The sequence below is a fragment of the Malurus melanocephalus genome, unplaced genomic scaffold (genome assembly GCF_030028575.1).
Source record: "Malurus melanocephalus ecotype Western Australia unplaced genomic scaffold, MMel_1.1 scaffold_51, whole genome shotgun sequence".
In the NCBI taxonomy this organism is placed as follows: Eukaryota; Metazoa; Chordata; class Aves; order Passeriformes; family Maluridae; genus Malurus; species Malurus melanocephalus.
In genome coordinates this window covers 1520170-1537304 of record NW_026623283.1, presented here as the reverse complement: position 1 = coordinate 1537304, position 17135 = coordinate 1520170, and the positions used below count along the sequence as shown (strand labels likewise).

General features: G+C 40.2%; 1 protein-coding gene across 3 annotated transcripts in view; it reads right to left on the bottom strand.

Annotated features, from left to right (window-relative positions):
* The window catches only part of DTNBP1 (dystrobrevin binding protein 1), a 66220-nt gene extending 62568 nt beyond the window's left edge, over positions 1-3652 (bottom strand). Inside the window, exons 1-2 of one of the 3 annotated variants that reach the window (XM_057365341.1) lie at positions 3543-3652; positions 273-323 (exon numbers count right to left, since the gene is read on the bottom strand). In XM_057365341.1, coding sequence (XP_057221324.1) covers positions 273-323; positions 3543-3598 — 107 coding nt within the window. In that variant the 5' untranslated portion in view covers positions 3599-3652. Of the gene's footprint in view, positions 1-272; positions 324-2899; positions 3049-3132; positions 3352-3542 lie in introns of those variants that run through there. The other 2 variants (XM_057365342.1, XM_057365343.1) reach the window with 2 other exon arrangements.
* Between the last annotated feature and the right edge of the window lie 13483 nt (positions 3653-17135).

Below are 17135 nucleotides of genomic sequence, written 5' to 3'. Positions count from 1 at the left end.
TGAGGTACTACAATAAYACTGCATATTCATTTAATTTAAATAGTAACTTATAAACTGATTGACAGCCATTAGAAATTATTCAGGCTTCTCAATGAAGGCTCTATTAAGCAAAGCATTTGCTTTGGTTAAGCTTTTCTGTTGTCAAAATAGCATTTTGTGAAGTTATATGCAAATGTTCTTACAACTGGCTCATACACATGAGCCACACTTCAAATCTCTCCTTAACAAGAGCATCCTATATTAATGCTATAWATTAAGACTTTAAGAAGTACCTCTGCCTGCTTTTCTTTGCATCTCTTGATTTGTCGCCCAAAGTCTTCAACCTACAAATCGAAACACAAATCCATTACACATTTATAACATCAAAAACAGAGAACAAGTTGTTTGAACCCATAATGTGTTAGTTCCAGTCTATTACAGTTAAAATTTATTTCAGCTTGTTTTACAAATAAATCAAATTTCACTTAGTTTTGTGGAGACCTTCATATGAATTTATTTCCACAGATGCTGCTTCTAAATCTTGAGATTTTTTGTACAAGTGCATTAGCCATTTCAGTAGGAAAACTTATGGGAGTTGTGTATACAAGTAATTGCTCTCTTGATACAGTTTCCTTAGCAGACAGGAATTAAAAACCTCCACAGAARTAACCAATCCAGCCCTAAGGAATACTATTCACAGGAAGGCTCCCACAGCAAGGAAAAGCATGACAGTCACACATGCACGTGTACCCACTTGCTGTAAGTCTGCCAACACAAGCACAAGCACAATTTTTCCTCTGCCAACTTTCAGAAACTCCAGCAGCACCACCACAGTGCACTGCTACTGAGCATATCTAAGGCTTGTTCCACGCATTTCAAACTGACTGGTATCTTGCTCCTCAAAAGCAAAAAAACCCCTCCAAACGCACCAAACAMCCCTCCCCATCAATTCTTCCCACTCTTTTTCAGACAACCTGTATATGCTAGTCAAGTTACACAGTACAGTGAGAAACAAAACCTCTGGCTATTCCCTGACCACCAAGACAATGGCTGTCCTCCATCATTACGCCCTTTGGAGTTACCGCTGTCCAGGACAGCAAAAGTTAGGAAGAAATAAATGACCCAGGCATGGGCAAGAGGGAAATGAGCTATGAGAGCCAAAGATATCCTCCAGAGAGATCAGTAATCCTGAGTGACCCAGGGACTGAGGAACAGCCTACCATACAGATATTCAGGCTGCTTCAAGGGGGAGTGAAATCACCCCACCCAGATTTGACTACATATTTTCAAGGAACTAAAAGAAACTTCGAAGCTCTACAGCAAAAGAGGTGATTAGCAATTTCAGAAAAGACATGCTAAGGCAGGTCTCCACTCCTTCTTCGAGAGCTGTTTATAACAGCCAAGCCAAGTAGCAGCAACCACAGAACACTGAGGAAGAACCCCACTGCTGAAGGAAGCCGGGCAATTTGCCCTTCTCCTCTGACATGTTCCCCAGTTTGCATCCCAGCCTGAAAACAGCAGCACTCCTCTGCATCCATTTTGGTTGTTTTTCCTCCTCCTACAAAAGCTAAGAGGTTAATGGTCAAAATTCAGATACCTTGCTCACAGGACACACAGAAGTAGACAGCAGATGAGCAGGGAAAGAGGCCACAGAAATGGCCAATAACTCCAAACTGCTCTCTTTAAACCACACAACCCAGATTTAATATTTTTCAGCGATACATACATGTTCCCTTATTCCTTGGGAAGTGATATTATTTTCTCAGAAGCTATAGAAGACCTTCCCCCTCACAATTTCAAGTAATTCAACTGTTCCACTTTGCAAGCAGTTATGTGTAGTTAACAAGTTTGCCACATCTTGACACCAGAAATACTTTCTTTCGGTTTTGAGAATTTGACAATTTTAAGCTAAAGTCTCAACATCACGAAATTACTTGTATTATCACTTTTATGGGGGGCAGAACAGAGYAATCCAGACTACCAGGAAATGAGGTTGCATTGTCTAGGAGGGAAGAGGGGGCAAACCAGGTCAACTTGTGTTCTGGCTACATGGGGACACTAAAGGAAAAAAAAAAAAAAGAAAGATTATTTCAACAGCCTCTGGTACCGTGGTTCTGAGATACAGGTTCCCAATGGCAAAGAAAAAAAGATTACACCACAGATGAAAATACCACTTAAAGACAGGACACTGGAACAAGGGCACATTAATGGAGCTGCCAAAACACAAAGACGGGAAACTGTGAAATCAGGGACTTTCTCAGAGCAAAGTACTGCAACACAAGGAAGAACGCAAATTAAAAACTACACGGAAACATACTGACTCCACTGCAGTAGTATATGGAAATGCAAAGTTAAATGACCATCAGATCTGGCATGTTATGACCTTTCTGTTGTCCTCTTTCACCACATGAAAAACACCCTTTTCAAAAGAGCCTTACACTTTWTTGAGGTATCAGCTCCTCTGAGAAGCAAAAAAGAAAGATAGACAGAAATAAAGCAATGCTTTTGTCTCTATTTTTCGGACAGTTTAATATTCAGTTGCTGTTTAGTATGATGAAACACGTAACATGTAMGAAATTGATATGTTTGATTGGCAGCCTCTTCTATCAATTTCTCTTAACCATCATGCACTGGTACAAGTAAGCTATGACAAATATTTTAAGTTTCAGGGTATACAGACATTCCTCACTATATATAAATATTTACCACAGGAGTATTAYAAGGCAGCCCTAACATTGCCAAAGACTACAGAGCTTTTAAAAACAATTGATTACAACACGATACWCCCCGGTGGCTCATCATAAGCCAACAGCTCTGCAGCACAGGCATGACCTTGTCCTCCGGCCACTTCCAGTGACACTCACTTGGGCCACCTGCTTGTACTAAAAATACCAACGACACAGGGCCCATCCAAATAAACCTCGTGAGGCAACGCAGGAAGAATATCTTTCTGCTTTTTAGTGAAAGCGAGGGGACGTTCCATCCACTTATCCCGTGCTTCTTTTCCCCAAGCGACAGTAACTCATCTTCCAAGAAAAAACAAGTTTCTCCATACACCAAGTGGCGCCCAGCAAYGCTCCTTAAGGGATTACGCTAATCCATAAAACCTTGAAGGTCGCCTACTTCATAAAAAATTCAAGCGCGTTAATTTACCCCATTCACATCTTCTCTCACAACAGCGGTCTGTCTGTCTGTCCCTCTCTCTCCTTCCCCCGACCGCAGCTGCTTCCCGGGCCCCGCGGCTCCTCCTCCCCTGAGCCTCCAGCCCGCGGCCCGCCATCAGCCGCCCAGCCCAGGCGGCAACACGGCGGCACACGGGACCCTGGAGCCGCCAGCCGCTTTCCAGCCTGTCCCCGCACCCAGGAGGACACCCCGGGTGACAAACAAGCCCCGGCAGCGGGTSCCGTCTGCGCAATCTCCTCCTCTTCCTCCCTCCCTGTGCCAGTCCACGCCTCCCCCGGCCCCCGGTCACCTGCTCTCCCCTCCCGCCCGGCCCGGCTGCGGGACGCGGGTCCCTCTCCCGCTGTCCCCGCCAGCCCCGCGGTGCCGTAGGCAATACCCACCCGGCGGTGAGGTCCTGCTGGACGCTCAGCAGCCGCTCCCGCAGCGTCTCCAGCATCTTCACGGCCTCCCCCGGCTGCGAAGGCCAGCGCCGGGAGGGTGGGGCGCGGGCGGGGCTCGGCTGCGCTCCCGCCTCCGGTGCCGCCTCCCCTCGGCCCGCCCCGGCTCTTCCGCCTCTCCCGGCTCTCCGTGAAACCTTGAAAATTTGGGACGCGGAGCTTTGCTGGGGACAGCCGAGCCCCTCGTTCTGCGTCCCCCGTCGTGCGAGGGTTGAACTGCGTGTAAAGCCCGGGCAGTTTCAAGGGTAGATCCTGAGAAGTGTGTGAATCCCTGAAGGAGCRTCTTTTTAGAGGTTATTTTAAAGGCTACAGGTTATTTTAAAGGCTAACAGAGGTTATTTTAAAGGCTGGGACCCTCGCCAGAATGATTTTGACATCAGGGAAAGTAGAGTAAGAGTGACCTCCTTAAAGATACAAAGTTGATCGAGGGACTGGAGSGTCTSTTTTAGGAGGAAWGGCTCAGGGAGCTGKGCCTGTTCATCCTTTGGAAGAGGCAGTTGAGGGGGGACCATATAAATGTCCGTAAGTGTCTRAAGGAAGGAGGATGGAGCCAGGCTCTTCTTGGTGGTGTGAAGCAATAGAGCAAGAGGCTTAAACTGATGCTGAGGAAGTTCCACCAGAATATGAGGAAGAGCTTCTTTACTGTGTGGGTGACCAAGCACTGGGACAGGTTGCCTAGGGATTTGTGGTCTCCCTCTGTGGAAATATTCAAGATCCATGTGGATGCAATCCTCTGCCATGTGCTCTAGGATGACCCTGCTTGAGCAGAGAGGTTGGACCAGATGAACAACTGTGGTCCATTCCAGCCTGACTCATCCTGTGAACTCTGGGAATCTGGCTTTGTGACAAAATCTTTAAAAGTACAGACAGCGAAACCACTGGGTCTCCTGGGGGTTGCCAGATTCTCGGAGTAAGAGATAGATGATAACCTTTCAAAGTCTTTGCAAAACAGGTAGTTGAATTATTTTTCTATGTGTCCCACTGCTGTTTGCTTTGGAGATCTTTTATAGATKCAACTGATTCTTACAAACAATGGCCTAAAAGAAAAAGAGCTGTTCTTACAAACAGTAAACAATGCAATGAAAAGCTTTAATTAAATTTCTAGGTACCATCTGCTCAAATAATAACTGTTAAGAGTCATTCAGCAAATCTTTAGACAGTTTAAGTGGAATCAAGATCTTTTCAAAACAATTGTCCAGTCTTTTTGGATGGCTGTATTTACAGTTACAGTAACAGGAAGACAGTCTCACACATTGCTTGTTTTCAGTTACTGTTAGAGCAACATGGACCTAGGATTTAGATGGATCTGGGAAATCTTCTAGACTTCCATTTAATTTAGACTTCCACTTTTACAAGAAGCTGAGATTTCAGAGTCAAGGCATTTTATTTGCTAACCAATTCAATTTTAGTTGAAAGTTCAAAGAAATGAGGTGAAGAGCACTAMAATAATTTGTTACAAGGAGAATGTATGCAGAGGGGAACTGCTGGATGTGTCATTGGGTTCTGCAGAAGTATATTCAGGAGTGCTTKGAATTACTTTGAATCAACTGGAAAATTGACCCCATAATCCCAACACAGCTTGTGTGCTTTTAGAAGAGTATGTGACCTATAGATTATTTCTGATTTGGCATATGGAAAAACAGTATTGCTCTGTGGTATAAGTACAAATTAAAAGCGAAATGCCTGCTAGAAGAAAAATGATTGGGTTGATATGCCAAACATTGAGATTGATGTMACTTGCCTTAYCTTGAGGTCAGAAAGACAACTTTYRTGGCAGACTGCATATGAAGTKCTGTAAAAGAATGTATGACATTTARATGGTATTTTTCTCATGCTTGACCTAATAACAATATCTGGAAATAGAGACTTCCCACTTGCCTGGATAGTTAACTCTCCAGACTAAGAGGGGAAGGCCTTGAATCAGGTGCTTTCTGATGTWTTCACAGACATGCATCACAAATGCTGACATAAACTGTGCAATCTGGCYTTATGCAATATATGATGTTACAGAAATAAAGTGCTCAGAAGACAAGGCAGGGATTTTAACTTGTAATTTTCAGCTTTCCTTTGAGAAGGCGTATGAATTTCTTTGGTGTTACATATTGTCAGTTTTCTTGTGAATGGCCTTTCTTTTATCAGTGGTGGCCCTGCTAATTCACAGTGAATAAGCACTTTTAGACTCCATTGCTACTTTTACAGTAAGAAAAACTATTCATAATCTGCTGTACAGTTTTGTTTCCATCTCTGTGTAGATTTGGGAGAAGAAATGTGTTGATATGGTATTAACAGTCACAGTAATTCTAGAAGTACAAGACTGAAGAGACTTCTAAAAACACTTGCCCTGCTCAGGGTCTGTGATGAATTATAAATACTGTGTAAAGTTTTGTTTAACTGGTTCTTAGGAATTTAAAATTAAGGAGATTCTGCAAGCTGCTTATCAGCTCACATGTTTAGCTTGATCTTCTTTTTAGTTGCTAGAGTGATAGGCCTGGTTTCCTTTTTTTTTTCCCTTGTAGTCACTTTCCAAACTTTTCATATGTRTTGGTCTGAGCTGGACATGCCTCAGTTTTTCCTGAAAGTGCAGAGCTATAACATTTCCATCACTGAAGCTGAATTACATGGCTTCATTTTGAGCCTTACACAAGCTACATATTTATACTAATATATTARTATTACTATATATAGCAATATATATACTAATAGCAASTAATTTAACRAACAGCACTRAGAGGGGAACAGATCCTTCACGTGTTAATTCAGCACAGAGACGCCTAAGATTCTGCCAGGAGCTTTGGGTCAAGTTTTCTAGAGAAAAAATTAATGCTAAATAACTTTTTATTATCAATGACCTTTTCTGCTCATTTAGTAATTAAGTAGTTTACAGCTGGTTACTTGATATTAATTCTGACCTGAATTTGAGTGAGGACTTCCTAGTTTATTCTTCTGCTTCTCTGATACAAGCACATATAAAATCTTGTGCAAATACMCTCTAACTGGCTATGCTGGTCTGTACAACAAATGCATAAGCATTCTGTGCTTTTCACATCTCTGAAGAACAGTGATATGTCAGTAGCAATAAATATTTAAAGCAAAAAGCACAGAAATGTATTTGACTGTATAACCTTAGTGTCAAATGAACATTTCTTTACTTTTGTAGATTAACATCCCGTGGAGGCATAAATTAGGCTACTTTTCTGTGACAGATTATGCAGCCCAAAGTCATGCCTTTCCATAATTCAGCTTTTTCCTTGGCTTTAGTGGCCCCCATTTAGATTAACTTTAGATTAAACTGCTCTGAGAGAGTGAAGTAAGAAGTGGAAGTAATTTTTGTCCTCTTCTCAAGTCTTGCTGATAGTGTAGTTTAACAACCTTTATATTTTGGGTGCAAATATAAAACTTTTAATTTTTAATAATCTGTAGAATATGATTAAAACTCTACTAGTGGACATTATAGTTCTTCAATTCTACACATAYTTTGTTTAGCTAGCTGGTTCTGTACTGATATGAAGCTTAAATATTGTTAGATATACTTGAGATATATTACAAACTTTAATTCTAAAGATTTGCTACAATCATTTTAATTGATAAAGACTTAAGTGAAAGTGTGTATGAAGGTCTGATTCAGCATTTCCTTTAGGAATTCCCCTGCATGCTGAAAAGAAATGTTGSCACCTATCAAAGAGTTTTATGTGCCCAAAACTTCATCAGGGTTGCATGATRGAAGTAGAAACTAAATTTAACATTACATCATAAGAACTCTCTGTAACAGTGTCACTTATCCTGAGGCCTCATTACATTTCCGGCAGCTTCTAAGAGCTTCCTTTTCCAAATTAACTTTTATGGCATTCTAAGAAGAGTTATTTYCTGCTCTTTCCTATACTAACTCTTGGGGGTTTAGCTATGTAATAATCTCTGCAGCTGACACAAATTTTTTATGTTATAGGAATAGAGAATATTTTTTTRTCTCAACAAATAAAGGGTTTGTTTTTTGTTTGTGTGGTTGGGTTTTAATTTTTTTCCCCTGGAACTAGCAGAAGAAGAAATGGACAGTAATCATTATCAATCCTAAAGARGACTGGATGAATAATTTCTGCCCACAAGTAAAAATATTCTTGATTCAAGAATTAAATTATTATTCTTGTTCACACAAGAATAGGTATGGGACTTAATCTCCAGGTTAATACAGGTTCAAAGACCTGGTTTACATGTTAACTTTTTAATGGCCTACCTTTTTGACAGATGAAAGTTAATTATAAATCTACATTTAATCCTTTTCTATGAAAAATTTGAAGATTGGCTTAATCCAAATGACAGGTTTGTGTGTGTAGTACCCTGCACTAAGATAATGATTAAAACAGTGTTGGAATTGGTGAGCCCTCGGATAAGTGTGTGTTCTAAATGAGACTTAACTAGAGTAGAAAATAATCAAATCATATGTTGTTTCAGTTGCACTCTTTCTATGAAATAGATTGGGGGGGCGAGGAGGAAGGGTACATTCTAACAATAGATAAAAGTCACGGTGAAATTCCTTGATCCTAATTTCCCACTCTCCTTACATTGTATCTGGTGAATCAGCACATACTGAATTTCTACTTTTCTGAGCTGTAGGGAAAATCTGGTGTTGGGGGGAATTGATGGCTAAACAGTTATGAAGCTAAACAGGAATTAGAATCCTCCTTCGGCAGTATCCCAATTGCTGTTGGGGAGAGGACAAGAACACATACCTTGGGCCAGACATTTCCAGCCTATGTTTATACCTGASTGGATGTAGTAGGAAAACTCATCCTGACATGATGAGAGTGACCATCTCAACATGACTGCTGTACCACTCCTTTCCTGAAACCTATTGTAGTTCAGCGGGATGACTTTGTATTTTCTTAACCTTCAGTCACAGCTGTGTTCTGTCATGGAGATGTTGATAAAAATTTTGCTGTCAACACTGAAGCTGGCAGACCCAGAAAACTATTTAGAATGCAGAATATGGGCTTCTTTCCCTACACCTTCTTTTGTGCCTTCACTTTATTCCTAGTCTTTAATTTTTTTTTTTTTTAATATAGTCAGCTGTTGAATTTGCCTCATTGAGCCCCGTAGCACCCGCAGATCCCCGGCGCAGGGAAGACACACAAGAGGCAGGCAGGCAGGTCCAGGTGCTTCTTTATTAGTCTTCTCTTCCAGCTCCTTTTGCTATAGTGATATTCAGCTCTCTATCTCTAACTCTGACTCTCTTAGTGATTGCAGCTCCCTCTTCTAACCCCGAATGCTATCAGCATGCCTTTCTATATACTTTCCCATCTTCCTGGGTTCTGAGAACACACCAATTACACAGGTCCCAGCTAGATGACACAGCTGGGCACTCTCCAATCTCTATACAGCATGTTTTTGTCTTTAATTGGTAGAATGCTTTCATCTATCCAATCCCATTCATCTCCATGGCTGATACGTCAGCCCAGCTCGAGTCTGCGCTGTTTTGACCCTCTGAGCCCAGGCTGTGTCCGAGCCCAGCCCCCACACACAGCTGTAAGATAGCGAGGGCCACGGCAGTCAGTCATGACTATCCTTTCCTCAGTGCTACTGTTGTCAGTGAGACAGTCAAAGAAAAATGTTAACCTGCTGCTCTCAGGTGTAATATTTGATTGTGAGTTCTGGGTGTTTCTTCACCAATGAGCTTGCAAGTGAAAGTTGGGCCTGAAATTGTAATTTCTACTGTTAATGAAGTTTTCTGTCATTTTTGTGTGCTTTTGGTATGAAAGTATTGGAATAGATCACCAGTGGTCCCAGATTACTTCAGTTCCCTTTGTCTCTTCTCAAATGAGTTGACTTGACTTTGACATTGTATAAAAGACCAGAAAGCAGGATTTTCTTTTATCAGAAGAACAACTTAATATGAAGTCTACCTCAAAAAYGAGGACTTTATTCATAACTTTGTAATTTGGATTCTCTCAGTAYCTTGGAACTTCTGTACAATTAAATTCTTCAAAGTTAATAAAACAGCAACTTCCAAAAAGAGACGATCATACCTCCAGCTGGTGAATATAGTTCCAAGTCCACTAATTTTGAGAAAAGGACAAAGCACGCAGTGAACCAGCCAGTTCCACTAGAGGGCAYGGCTGTGTATAGAAAAGCGAAATAGAGATCTGCCAGTATTTATTTCTCTGCAAGAGAGAATGTATCTCAAATGAGCAAAATTTTACTGATGATGCATTAAGCACAGTTCATGGCTTATTTGATCTCAGAAGGAGGCCTTAAGAACCACCACTGGTTTGAGTGGCATCAAGCTCAAGTGTGTTGTGGCCACCTTGTATTTGACATCACCACAAGTGTTTTCATAAGCTCCTTTCTCCTGGAGCTAAGGTGGGGAGATCTGTGTTACCCTGTTTCACTTGTAATTTTATAGATGGCATAGGTAATCTTAATTTAAAAAAAAACCAAAAAAACAGAGGTAAGTGCCTCATGTCCCTGCCTCCTAGCAGAATAGTAGTTTATGCCATTTCTCGTGGCTCTCATGCTGTGACTTCTGTGGAAATGATCTGAGGGGATGCACTTGGTCACAACTGGCTTAAAAAGAAGCAGTGCTGCTGTGTCTGGGGAGGAGGATCCCATGGCCTTACAGAGTGCAGCTGCCATTGCCAGGCAGGTTTAGCTTGTTAATTAGGAAACATATTTGTATAGACTGCATAGCTTATAGAATTAACCTTGACCCTGATTAAAAAGATGTATTAAGTATTGAGCGCCATACAATAATATTCGGATGAGTATTAAGTAGTTATGTTGTGTCTACTATTTTTTTGCACTTGTAATTTTCCTAGAGTAAGCATTTTATTTTAGATGTTCCCCATGGCTATAAAGCATAATTGTTTGGTTTGAGGGAAAAGTTGTGTGTTTTCTGTATCATTGCAGTGCCAGAAGATGCTGGTGTGGCTGTAGGGGCATGATTACAGGGGCACTGGGGTGTGAAAGGACTGTGGCAGAACCTGTGTGTTTTGGAGGTGTGCTGGGAGGGACCCCMCACTTCCATTGCTGTATTCCCAGTCTGAACTGGGAAGCCCTGGGAGTCTCTGTGCTGGTGTCAGGGAAGCACAGAAATGCTAATGGCAGAGAAGGGACTGCAAACGTGTAGGAAGCTCCTGTGAGTGGGTGGGATGTGCCATGAAGCACAAGGGGCTTTTGGTCAAATAAAATATTAATTCCCCCAGTGCTTACTGCTCTGTTTAAGTTCTGTGTTCCTTCCAACTTGCTGTTAATGTGACCAATTTCTGTTTCCCTGGATGTCAGAAGCATGGTTTGAGAAAGTAGAATCATACCCAGAGTGAGATTCTTGAAGGACAAGTGTTTTACGTGTCAGTTTTATTGATCAGAGGCAATTAGCTCAGCCAAACCCAATTAGGACACAATTTTAGTTTAGGCACACAGACATTAATCACTCATTATCCAAGTGAACTTTTAAGGGAATTACAACAGACTAACAGAATAAAATGGCTGTYCCTTTGCTGTTAATGGAGGAGTCTTCTAGATTTGTATTTGGTAATATACTGCTTATTTAACTGACTTCCTCTTACATTAAACTGCTCTTGTTTTTTGCATTTTTTTTCCATCAACAAGATCTTAATCATCTGTCATTCTGGCTTTTTTGGTGACAAATATTATCCCATGAGTGAATTTAATGTCTTCCCCCCCCACACACACACTTTTTTTTCCCCTGTTAACTCCTCCCCTTGGCTGCTGCTCTTGCTTAAGGCAATTTTTGTTGAAGCTTTCTGGCTGACTGCCTAGCATTTGACTAATAACTCTGTGCAATTGTCAAATTCATACTGTTTCAGTGTTTGAAATMAAATTCTCTTTCCTCATTTTATATGGGTCTGCTGTTTACTAGTCAATTATGCATAGAATCTAATTCATTTATGCTGTAAGTAGCCTGGAGACAGAGCTGGGATTTTTTTAACATCATGTTGTATTTTATTTATTGAACATAATTCAGTTTGAATTAGATGAAATTAAATAGTCAGAATGGTTCTTGTACTTCTGCAAAACTTTCTTATCACAGTACATTTTGTCGGTTTGGTTGRTTTTATCTATTTACAGTTGTGACAACCCAKAGTTGCTTTACTAGCTACAGTAAGAGTATCTCATCCTCCTGRAAAGTACTCCATATTTCAAATTACATAGCTTCAGGCTGGACCTGAGAATTGCACTGGCAAGTTTTGATTTAAAGTGCTGTCTGTTGGCTCTCTCTCAGTTTTCTTTTCCTTTTTTTGGTTTTTGTTTTGGGTATGCTTTTCACTTGTAAAGTAGCTATCATTGCTGAATATCAAGGTCCATTACATAGACAAATATTCATATAAAAATGTTAATATGAAAAACACTGAGACAAAGAGGTGAAATRCTCATATTTAGGTGCCTGAAGTTATGACATGGGCTTCTGAGATCATTAAAAGTGGAATGTACCCATTCTGTGACATCTGAAAATAAAAATATTCAGTGCCAAATTTAAGACACCGTGTTTTGTCATTCTGACTTGTAAAACCCAGTACACGAAGTGGAAAAACCAGATTGGACCTGCCAGTTGATGGTATACTGCTGTGAGATATAGTATTGGCTTCTGTAGAAAGTCTTCATAGTTTGGGCTTTCCAAGAATGAGACAGTGTGAGGTTAATGTTGTTCAGATCAAAGCTCTGACATAGAATGCATGAGAGGCTTAAAGAGCCTTCAGCAAAATATATGTACTAAAGTGAGAAAGATGAAATATCTTTCCTTGAGAGAAACCTTGCCTTTTCCCAGTAGCAGAGATAAACAACATTTGTGGCAGAGTAAGAGAACTAGGTAACACATGAGAATATTATTTTTGTTCTCAGAATAGTTATAAATGTTATTCATAACCAGAAAGCTTTCTTAGTATGTATACTTTTCTAAGATATTTGCAGGCCTTCAAATGTATAATACATCCTTTATATTGGGAAATGACGATAAAAATAAACCTAGAGTATTTCCAGCATGGCCTTGCAACAAGGAATTTTACTTCTTTCAGAAATTATTTAAGTTCTTCCAGTGCAGTGTATCAAACATTGTTTCAATAATTCATGTATTCTACTTTTAACTTTTTTAGTGTTAATATTGTTATATTATTGTTTACATAGCAATAATATCCATGTCTAGCAACCAAATATCCATTTGTTCTCATAGAGCAATYCTTTGCCATTCAGCATGTTTTTGTGGTATAGATTCATTGTGTACTCAAGCAGTATAACAGGGAGATACAAGAATTCTGAACTGCTCTCACATTTTAAGCTAAAAACTGGTTTCACTCCAAAGATCTGTATTCAAGGTCTATCTTTAAGTCTAGCYTAAAGTTCTTTGCTCTTGCATCTCTGAATCTGTTAGCTTCATAAAATATCAAGTTTTTGTTTATTCTTTTCCTATCTATATTCTGCATCCCGTAGCTTCCGCTCAGAAATTGTTTTTACTGAGTAAGCAGTAAACAGATCTAAATGCTGATGTTTGTATTGGCGCTGTCAGTACATATTAAACACTTTGCTCRCATCTTCCTTGATGTTGCAAAGTCACCATGTGTGTTTAAACAGTATGTTGAACAGGAAGAAAATATTTTTTATGAATATAACTGTATATGGTAGGTTCTGAGCCAACAGTGTACCTTTGTGGCAAAGGAGGTTAATGGAACCCTGTACSGCACTAGGAGGATGTTCTGGGAGTAGTTAGAGCAGGTCAAAGGAGGTGGTCTGTTCCCTCTTTTTAGCCCTGGTAAGACCACACCTGGAATGGCATGTCTGGTTCTGGGCTCCCCAGTACGAGGGAGATCTGGACACAGGGGAGAGAGTCCGATGAAGGGCCAGAAAGTTGATCAAAGAACTAGGGAATTTCTTCCAGTGAAGAAAGAGTGAGCTGGAGCTCTTTCACCTAGAAAACATAAGGCTCATGGAAGACGTTATCAAGATCTTACCAGGTATCAAATATCTGAAGGGAGAATGAGAAGATAGAGGCTCTCTTCAGTGGTGCCCACTGACAGGATCACAGGAGGTTCCCTCTGAACATCAGGAAACACGTTTTCACTGTGAGAGTGAGCAAACACTGGCAAAGGTTGAAGCATTTGACTCTCCCTCCTTGGAGATACTCAAAAGCCATCTGGACATGGTCCYGGGCAACTGGCTTTAGTGATCCTACTTGGGTAGGTGAGCTTGGGCCAGATGGACCCCAGAGGTCACTGCCAAAAGCAGCCCTTCTGTGAATCACTTATATCTGTATAACCTTTTTTTTTTTTAATGCCATATTAAGTTTTCAACATATGACTGTTAATTGATTCATTGGTGCTTCCTTTTTGGCTCATGTATACTACTTTTGGAAGTMATGTGTACACTGGAGACATACATCTTTGAAAGCAGAGATTTCTCCAGATTTTATGGGGAAGGCTGAACTAAAATGGTGATTCTTTGATTCTTGCTGTAATGCCCTTGCTGTATTGTTTTAATCAGCCAATGATACATTTTTTGCTTCCAAATAATCATTAGTCTCTAGGAGTGATTCAGTAATTTCAAATTAGCTCATTTCATACTGAGAGTTGCGAAGATGCTTTCTGAATATCAGTAAATGAGGATTCAAATATATACAAACATACAAGATTCTAAATATTCAACAGTTACTTATGGAACTATTGTATAACTAGAAATCAGGTCTCATTAAGATTCTCAGCCTTAAATATTTTAGTTCAGCAACTCATTTCACCATGAGATTCTTCCAACTCCTTCTCTTGTCTTTTGCCAGTTTGGCTGAGAATGTGGCAACATATGCAGCTGCTGAAATAGTGTGTGCTGATTTCCTGTTCGTTATATCCATGATGATTGGCCAACTGGCTGAACTGSAACTGGCTTTTCCTTAGTGGGAGCACTAATTTCGATCCATCTCCAGTAATTGGTTTCCACAAAATGTATGGGAATTTGCTGTCTTTGAGAACTGCGTATCTCTCTGAAGTTTGAAATGCTCAGTGGACGCATAGGTTGAGGAAGAGGAGGTCTTGCAGTATAGTGCCTTGGGAGCTTCCTTCCTCACTTCCTTAGGAAAACAAGTCCAAAGTTACTGTCACATAATACTTGCAGCTCAGAAAAAAAGAATCTCAAAGTCCATCAAAGTTAGTAGAATTATCAGAACTGTTAGAACTAGCTCAAATTACTCAAGGCAACAGAATGTRTTTTAGTTTTGTGGTGTCATCAGAGGGAGAACCATTTGCAATGTTTTCATAACTATTGAAGTTAGTGAGATTACATGAATGTAATTAATTTTAAAGTTTTAAAAGTTTTAAAATACTATTATGCAGTCTTTCCAAAGCAAGTGAAAAATGAACCCTGTTGCAGTGAAACAAAATGCTCAAATTATAAAATGACAACTATATCTCTAAAAGGACTTTTGCAGTCTCGTGAGGTTAAAAACATAGGTGGTAGGTGATCAGATCCACTCATATGCAGGCACAAGGCAGATTCCCATTTTTCTGAACAGAACTCTTTTCTTTAAGGATGTCATGACCTCAAATGTCCAAGCAGTACACATTTTTGTCTAAGGCCAGCTTGCATCTAAAATGCCATTGTGACTGTAGGGCAGGATTTTTATTTTCACAATACAGCATCTGTGTTAAGTGATTTCAAGATGCTACATTCCTGATATTGCAGAAGGATTTCTCACTGCCTCAGTGGCCTGGAAGTCCAAAGCTCACAGGCTTCAGACATAGGAGTCCTCCTCATCTACCCTGGAGCATGGGARCTGTCTAACAGAAATTCATCAGCTTGCAGAGTCTGACAGGTGAACAAGGTTCCTACTGAGAAATTTCAGTGAACAGATGCATTCTTCCATCAATTATCTTCTGTCAAATTGACATGAAGAAATGAATTTTGCATTTTCTCTTTTTCATACAGTTTACATATTGGTTAAATTTATTCAATTTRCCAACTGTTAAAGTTATTTGATATAAGAAACAATACTCTCAAATGAACAAAATTACTTAATTGCTGATAAAGTGTAGCAGTTATCTGTGACATACTGAAGCAGGACTCCCTGTTGATAGTGGGGAAATTATGCTTTGTCTTGCCTAAAGACTGCTTTCATCAAAGCAATCWTAAGGTGCAGTAACTATTATGAAAGCTTTTCAGAGACCCGTTGGAGCTGAAGTAAAAGATTCCTGCTGATCTGGGGGATTAAAGAGGTTTAATAATGTGTTTTGGTGTTGGGTTAATTGTAGCTAAGGACCAAATTTCTACCTAATGACTCTCCTACTCCYAGTCCTCAGCAGGACAGAGGGAGAAAGTAAGAAGAGCAACAGGCACAGGAAAGTTTATGGGTCAAGATAAAGACAGGAAGATTACTTACCATTTACTGTTATGGGAAAAACAGACTTGGTGAAAGTTAATTTCATTTGTTCCCAATCAAAATAAGTTTGGGTAGTGAGAAAGAAATGTTACACCTTTCCTCCCTCTTTTTCCGTGTTCAGCTTCACTCCCTTAGACCAAACTTCTCTGCCCTGGCCTGGAAGGACACAGGTGRGGATGGGTGTATGCATTACAATTAATATGCAGGTATTTTCTCTTTGTATGTCATCAAATCATAGAATCATAGAGCAGTTTGTGTTAGAAGGAACCTTTAGAGATCATCTAGTCCAATTCCTACGCAAYGAGCAGGGACATCTTCAACTAGATCAAGTGCTCAGAGCCCCATCCAACCTGACCTTGAATATTTCCATCTGCCACTTCTCTGGGCAACCTGTTGCAGTKTCTCACYGTCCTCACAGTRAAGAATTTCTTTGGTGTACCTAATTTAAATCTCTATTTTAGTTTAAAATACCTTTGTACCATCCCAAACTGGTCCTGCTAAAAAGTTTACATYAAATACAGTTTCTTACTCTTTTCCTTCCTTTGTTACAAAAATACCAGTGATTGAACAATATGTAAGAGTAGTAACTGTATCTGAATAATTTCAGTGTCGTATAGGGTATTGCCAAGACTCAATTTCTAACATTAGACACTCACAACTGACATGAAGAGGATTCCTGGTTCCTGGTCCCTCTTTCTCTGTGGAGAAGCACTTAGTGTGAGAGTCCTTTTTAAAGAYGGAACCCAACCAAAAGCTGTGGTCAGTTCCCAGCGGTACCAACTCATTTCTTTAGCAAGTTTAAAACCAACTGGTTAGTCACTATATAAGTGACCACTTTCCATCCCACAGACTCAAATGTAGAACTCCTTGAGCAGTTCAGGGAAATGATACTGTCAGAGCCATAGCTGTCTTCAAGGAGAAYTGTKATARCGAAAATCCATCAGAYCAGTGCCTRCTTCTCATAGATTTGATAAACTGTRCTTGTTCCCCCAGCCCACTCTGCTGTTTGACACTGATCCTGCTTTGTACATTAAATGGGAGCTTACGTGCTTCGAAACCTCCTGGCTTACTACAGTCTGAAGGGAAATTCTGTGGCCTTCTGGGTCCAGATGTGCTGTTCAATGTAGTGGTGGCACCTAAAAAGCAACATACTCTGGCCATCCAGGCAACTC